This window comes from Saccostrea echinata, unplaced genomic scaffold (assembly GCF_033153115.1).
Source record: "Saccostrea echinata isolate AGI-Se365-2 ecotype Australia unplaced genomic scaffold, CSIRO_AGI_Sech_v1 ptg000016l, whole genome shotgun sequence".
Taxonomy (NCBI): Eukaryota; Metazoa; Mollusca; class Bivalvia; order Ostreida; family Ostreidae; genus Saccostrea; species Saccostrea echinata.
In genome coordinates this window covers 21,841,546-21,849,135 of record NW_026889765.1, presented here as the reverse complement: position 1 = coordinate 21,849,135, position 7,590 = coordinate 21,841,546, and the positions used below count along the sequence as shown (strand labels likewise).

Sequence of the window (7,590 nt, the reverse complement as noted above, 5' to 3'; positions counted from 1 at the left end):
TTAACAACAACAAAAAACCTTACCCGAGTGATATTCCACTGACTGAATCCATGGATTCATCACTCAGTATATTGGTAACGTTCATCCAGCTCTTCATATCTGCTGTAGATTCATTGGTAAAGAAATCCATCCACCAGAGCCACTGCCCATGTTTGTTCAGTGTTAATAATTTCACCTTCAGATAATAGTTATTTATGAAAGATCTACGAAGTCAACTATTTTGGAAAATATATGTGATGTCAATAATTTTTTCTTCATTATTATTTCAATATGAATATGTCACCATCTTTTTAATTTGATACATTACAAACGTACATATTCTGGTATATGGTAAAGTCTTCTGTCCTTCCATTGGTCGATGGCGGGATTTCGCATGATATTCTCCACAAAAATAGCGTTATATTTCCCAGTTGAGTTTGTTTCCCATACCTCAAGGATGTTTGAATTGTTTCCAGGAACGGAAAGCAGTGGTTTCATTTCATAGTCTTGAAGGAAAGTTAATTATATTTTAAATACACAAATTCGGTTCTCTAGAGATGAACCTTCCGTATAGACACTACTCCGTAATGATTAAAAAAATGTTCATGCATTATATGAAGATACTTCTCTTATTTTTACGAGTAACTTTTTCAAGGATACCTGTGTTATAAATCGTCATACAACTTTCCTCATAAGAACACCTTGACTGGTCTACAGCAAAGGTTTGGTTGTAGGTGTCCCCACAAAAACATCGAGCATCTTTCTGTAGGAAATTAAACAAAGCAGCATTAAAATACTATGAAAGCACTTATTTTCTAGGGAATAATTTGTTTTTGTTTTTGTTTTTTTCTTTTGGTTTTTTCCCTTTTTTTTTTTTGGAATGAAGAGACCCACGATGTATTGTCAGAATTTCTAATAATAGAATTATGTTTTTTTAAAACACAAAATGAAATCCCCAGGAAACAATTTTTTTCCTCAAACCACGAAAATTTTATCTCTCTAAAATAAATAATTTTACGATAGTCCTATTCAAATGTTTATCGCATTAACATCATCAAATTTGATAAACTATCTACACTACGAACCTTAAATCCTGCATATTTCCTGCTTTGTAACAGACAGGTCTGTATACATCTGTGAGTAAAAGAAAGATTTGTTTCACCACTGTCTTTAGATATCGACGCATCTTCATAATGAGAGTACTTCTCCATGTCTTTCGTGTACCGATAACACCCTACAAATCCTGTAAAATAGTCATCATTGTTAGATATACATTCACTACAGAGGAACGATGAGCATAAGCACATATTAAAGATGTAAAATTGCGTCTTTACTGTTGTGTACTGTTTGATTCAACAAAATACAAATTTAAGCTGAATAAACTAGTATAATAAATTTCTATCCAACTCCATTTTTCTAATCACCTAATCAAATGCATCCTACTTTGCATGCCAGCGCTCAGATACAAGCAAACTTTAGGATGATGCAATAACTGACATCTTTGAAATGTAACTGTAGCAGAAATGTATAGAGTGAGCGTGTCACGATTACACGATTCTAACACATTTGTAATTGTACGAGGGTTGTTCTGAAAGTTCGTGGACTATGCCAGTCTTTGTTATACTATCTTCAAGAAAGTTAAAATGAGCACATTACCATATGTAAAAAATATTTATTTTGTTGATGTATAAAGTTTCATTTCATGTGCTTTAATAGAATTAATATTCATGTTATTTAATTTTAAAACCAACACGTTTTGTAACCACGGAGCAAACTCAACAACATTGTAACGTCAAAAACACACCGACATGAGGTTCTCAAAAATACTATCCCTATACATTCCACACAGTATTGCTCAACACCAGTGTACTCATCAAAAACGTTTAATGCTGTTCGTTTTATCTATATTGTACGGAAGCCGGTAGATGCCAAGTAGAAAAAAAATATTTTATGTGGCGACCGTCAAATATTGACCTGGCGGCCGCCACGTAAATAACTGGCAGCCGACAGAAACTCATCTGGCGGCCGCCAAATAAATAGATCTGGCGGCTGCCAAACAAATAAATGGCGACCGCCAGATCATTATTTGGCGACCACCGTATAATTTTCTGGAGGCCGGCAGATAATTATATGGCGGCCGTCAGATATTATATAGCTGCAATAATGTAGCCCTCTCCGATTTTTTTTTTTTTTTTTTTGGGGGGGGGGGGGGGGGGGGAGGGCTACAACTCCTTAGGATCTCCGTAATGGTGCAAGTGCGGAAGTGATTCACTACCGCACAGATTTCGGCTCAAATTATCAGTAAGTGGGTATTTTATTATTATATCTTACCTGAACTCATAAAATGTAGTTATGCAAGACATGAATAGGTCCGAAATTATACAGAACAATCCGTATATCGGTTATTTTTCGTGTATGTCAACATCACAACTTGAATTTATCCGCCATGTTTACTGACCTTGATCGATTTTATTTTGGGACAACCAATGAGAATTCGGGATCTAGGGGAGCGGATCGTTTAGGATTTCCCTTATTTTAAGCATAAATACACTGTTTATGAAAAAATATCCCATGGAATGCTTTTATTTATCGATGTTTAGTGATATAATACAACACAAACATTTATCAACACCGACATTTAAATAATCAAGTGTTTCTTAATTTCAAGCGCAAGTCTCAGTATATCACGCGAGAACTGTCATGGCTGCTGAGGAGAACGACTGGTAAACACGCAGATTTATTTTACTTGGTTTTCGCGTATAAAGGGCTATGATGTTGATAGTGAATAAAAATTCCGTCTTGCTGAAAGTAAGTTGAATGCAAAAACAATTTATTTTGCCTGCAGTCGCCCGTATCTATAAAAAATATATTTGCACCATTACGGAGATGCAGTGGAATTGTAGCCCTCTCCTGAAAATATCAGATTAAAAAAATCGGAGAGGGCTACATTATTGCAGCTAGATATTATATAGTGGCCGGCAGATAAGTTTCTGGCGGCTGCCATTATTTATGTTGCATCCATCAGATCTATTTATTTGGCGGACGCCAGATAAAATATTCTTCTACATGGCACCTACAGACTTCCGTAATATTGGATATCACGTATCAGATTATTTTGTATATGTATATCATACTTTACAGATCATGTCATAAAAATAAAACATATCATTTACGAAAAACAAATAGGAATTTTGAGAAGGTAAAAAAAAAATAATAATAAACAAGTGGAACTTGTAACTATTTCTTTAAAGTTCTTTTATCGTTATAACGAGTCTGTATATATTTTGTTACAACGTGTTTAGAAACTCGATATATCGCTTTATTTATTAAATAAATCAGGGTCCGTGGTTGTGACAAAGAGGGATAGTTTAAATGAAACGTTTGAATAAATCTTAAGTTAAGCAAGTACATGTAGTACCTTAGTTTAGAGCGATTTACACAAAATATGATATAATATCAATTGTAAAATATGAAAATGATGGTTTTGAAACTTTTTGAACATATTGCTTGAAGTGGTTTTCCTTGGTTCTGTATTTTATGCATTGAATTCAACACAAGAACATTTGGTACAAATGGCATATTTTGAAAATACTTCTAATCTGCATCTAGTAATATATTTTGACTTTTTATAAGTGGATTATATTTTGAAATAAATACCAATTTCTCGCTGATATTTCAAATACAGTAGTCCGATACAATCAAAGTGCATTAAAACATCCATACTAATGTGTTTAGAACCTTTTATTTGTCGGTGTTCTGCAAGTTATAATACTCGAGGAGTTCGTAGTAGCTCTGGCGAGATTTAGTGAGACTACAGCGAGACTGTTAAAGGATAAGGTAAATTACGAGGGTCGTTCAATAAATAATGCAACAAACAGTATATCATAGTAAATGTAGATCTATTTAATTTTTATTTTTTTCACATTTGAAAAGCTCAATTAAAGAGCTCCACAGAAAAGCCCATGATTTTTCCTATTATCCTCGCAAAGAAATTCTCTTTTAAAGTAAGCATGGTCACTGTACTGAGCTGATAACTGTTTAAAATGATCTTTGCCAAGAAGATGAAAATGAGACGTATGTGAAAACTGTACTTCTTTAAATAAATCGCCGAAGAACTCATGTTAAAGATATGATTTTTATATGTGAAAAGAATAGTCTTTAACGCTCTATAGTTTTCAGATTGATTCAGAAATTGAAAAGTAAAAAAAAGGAGAGTTAAAATATAAAAGAAACTGGCCGATTGAAATTTGTAGGGACACCAAAATTATTGTTGCTATGTGCAACTTGATATCTTAAAATGTCAGATTTACATCGAAAAACATTGCTAAGACAGTAAGCATTTCATCATCACATTTTAATTTTGTAGAACTCTGACACCAGAAATGAATATAATAATATTTCTTTCAGATAGGTGCCTTATTTTTTTTTTAAATTGCCTAAGGGAAAACTCGCATTAAATGTACCAACGGTCTATTTAAAAACATTTTAATTTATAAAATATAAGATTTATCAAATTTGCGCGATGGATGATGAAACATGGGTGTAATTTTTATAGCCACAAAGGAAGAACAATAATAAAATGTAGAATCAATGAAAAAGCTATCGTTCTCATTATTGTAAAGAGAAACAATGGCTCCAAGCCAAGTTTTCGTTTGTGTGTGTGTGTGTGTGTGTGAGGGTGTGTGTGTGTTTTCAAGAGGTCCTGTAAAACATACACACACAACCAAAGGAAGGCCATCAATGGTAACTCTTATGTTCAAATTGCACAGAAGAAAGCTAAACAGATTTCCTGCAAATGAAGTCCAAAGACCGCCCAAGGGTATTCTGGGATCTTTTTATTCCAAAAACGCATGAAAAAAATCAAACGAATATTGTACAATATTAGATATGTCATGGGAATTGATATTCATCAGTGTCTTTGGGGCATCCCTATAGATGAGTATGCTCAGGTTTTCTGGTCATGGGTACAAATACTTAGACATGTGTAAAGGATAACGGGGAATGCTTTGAGGGATCGAACATGTTCAGAATATGTTTAGAATATGTAATTTGTAGATTTTCTATTGCATTATTTACTGACCGACCCTTGTATTCACGAAAGTGTAGCTAGGAAGTGACTAGCACGTGGAGACATGGTAAATAGAATAGTTATCTCTCAGTTTTCAACACTGTATAATATCAGTGGAAATATTCTTTAATCTCTGTAGAAATCATTCATAATTCTTCAATAAGTAGTCTCTATGACAATAATTTTTGCAGTTATGTTTTTTTTTTTTTGACAAACATGCTTCCAGATCTAGAGGAACTATATTTTTGGAGTCAGACTAAATTTACAGATACCAACGTTACCTAAAACCTACAAATCAGTTAATAGAGTTAAATTGCATTAAGGGTTACTACCTATACTACAGGGATTTTATGCTTGGAAAAGAACAAATTCCGCAAGCGGAAAAAGGCAATCATATTTTCATGCATTTCATAGATGAAAAACAACATGTCTATTATAATCCATTATTTTCATGCTCATATTTACAATCAGTTGTTAAATAAACGTAAAATTTCAGGTTTCTAAACACCATTCTGTAAGGCGATTTGCGCCTGTATTCATTTGTTGTACTTTGAATACAAATGTCCGGTGGATTCCCTGACCAAAGACAAAAGATCGCCTCAGATTTTCACGCGTATTGTAATTTAAAACAAAACCTTTGTTGGTCATTTAACTTTGATGCTTTTCGTTCTCTTTATCTGTAATGCGCTAACTTTCTTTGTACATTCTGAAAGTGGCTCACAATACCTTTTACTTTACACTGTACAACTTGAATATTTAAACAACAAAGTAACAACAAATTACATTATCAAGTTTTAAGGTGAAAAACTTCTTCCTCTCTCTATGTTTCTTATCTTTGTAAAGAAAAAAAAAGAAATTATCTTTAATTCGTTTTCTCGCAGTCCCTTTAAAATCGCATCGTAGATTGACCAGAACCACGTGTTCGAAGTAAAATGTAAACACATTCGACAATTGTTGGTAATGAGATCCGCTGTGCGCAATAACAACAATAGCCATATAAGGTTAAAAATGTGTCATTGTAGTAGATATACACAGTTTTTACCAACCCATTAGGTGACTTTGGGGAAAAAGGTCTCTACTGAGTACCAGTGTTTGCCGTAAATTATCACAAAAGAGAAGATTAATTATCATGCCATATTAACTCCCCTTCCTTTCTAAAACCACGAAGGTCTTGAAACTTATTTTCCCACGTTATTTGAGCAAACAAAACAAAACAAAACAAAACAAAACAAAACAAAAAAAAAAAAAAAAAAAAAAAAAAAAAAAAAACAGACTATAGCAATATTCCGTTAACTGCCAATTTTATTGATAAAACCGGTACTACCCTATAACCTTTGAATGAGTAAATATATAAATTTTGTGATCACAGTTTCATTTATTAGTATTTCATGTACATATTCATTTGACAAGAAGGAATTGATGGCGCTATGGCCCTTTGGTCATTTTTTATTCTTACCTCTGAAGCATGGAAAACGATCATTATAACAAATTTCTTAGAAATATGTTTAATTCAATTCAAAGGTTTTCTGTTCAAGTAAGTGAATTATGTTTTCATTCCTCTATGGAAATTTAGAAAAAAAAAATAGGACATTATAAAACTCAAGATAAAAGAATACTTGCCAAAGTTAGGAAAGTACGCTCCATCTGATCCAATTAAACATGAACTCATAATATACACACAAACAAATAAAAACTTGTTTCCTACAATCATGTTCATGATCTTCATCACCTTCTTTACCATCCTTTCTTTTCTGATTTCTGATCCTGGGGCCGAAGTAGCTTAATATTTGTTCCATCGGGTATTGATTTTATAAGCGTTTATTTCAAACCTTTAATCTAGAGAAAATAAAGATTGTTATCATAATATTTCTTCAAGTACATCAAATTTGTGACAACTTTTTCTATGTTATATAACAAGGCGTATAAATATGGATTCTTTAAAAATGCCCTTTAAAGTTTGAGAGATTAAAGAATTAAAGTGCATGTGTTTTTTTTTTTTTTCAATAATGTAAATATTATCATTTTCACAGTGGTAGCCTTTAAACGGCATTCATACACTTAATTGAAAAATCCTTTTTGTTTTCATCAATGATTAAAAGTTTTATTATTGTCCTGATCTTATGTAAGCTTGTAAATCCCTCACACCAGCCTACCCTCTATCTAAATTGGCTGACAGGTCTGTCATTAATCAGTTTTTTTTTTCTTTTGATCTTAAACAAACCATTCCCGTGTCGTTTTATTATAAATTCATTATTTGTCAATATAACTATAATTTAACTACTGCATCTATATAGATTTTTCCTGGATATAACATTCACTGACTCATTATAAGTGATTATCCAATAATGGGATTTCGATTGAATCTTCTATCTTGATAGTGTAAACTTCTAATTAAAGCTTTACAAAACTTGAAAGATCAACTTCTTTACAAAATCTTTTAATTTGTTTTTCCAGGGACAGATGGTACATTTTAATCAAAGAGTCTACAGACACTTTGCGCTTGTTCTCTAATAACAAAACTTGAATAAATATCTAAACTGTTT

At 32.5% G+C, this 7,590-nt stretch overlaps 1 protein-coding gene across 1 annotated transcript; it reads right to left on the bottom strand.

The window, feature by feature from the left end:
- Nucleotides 1-303: 303 nt before the first annotated feature.
- On the bottom strand, nt 304-1,846 carry LOC133188699 (uncharacterized). Its single transcript, XM_061324202.1, has 4 exons — nt 1,784-1,846; nt 1,065-1,222; nt 640-742; nt 304-485 (listed from the first exon to the last, which is right to left on the bottom strand). The coding sequence occupies exons 2-4, from the start codon at nt 1,188-1,190 to the stop codon at nt 304-306; spliced, it is 411 nt and encodes a 136-aa protein (XP_061180186.1). The 5' UTR covers nt 1,191-1,222; nt 1,784-1,846.
- Between the last annotated feature and the right edge of the window lie 5,744 nt (nt 1,847-7,590).

What these genes read in the sequence shown, in the direction of transcription:
- LOC133188699 (XM_061324202.1), bottom strand. Translation starts at nt 1,190, where the DNA reads ATGGAGAAGTACTCTCATTATGAAGATGCGTCGATATCTAAAGACAGT. An exon ending in GGAAATATGCAGGATTTAAG is followed by an intron (nt 743 to 1,064) that starts GTTCGTAGTGTA and finishes AATTTCCTACAG; the next exon opens with AAAGATGCTCGATGTTTTTG. An exon ending in TATGACGATTTATAACACAG is followed by an intron (nt 486 to 639) that starts GTATCCTTGAAA and finishes CTTTCCTTCAAG; the next exon opens with ACTATGAAATGAAACCACTG.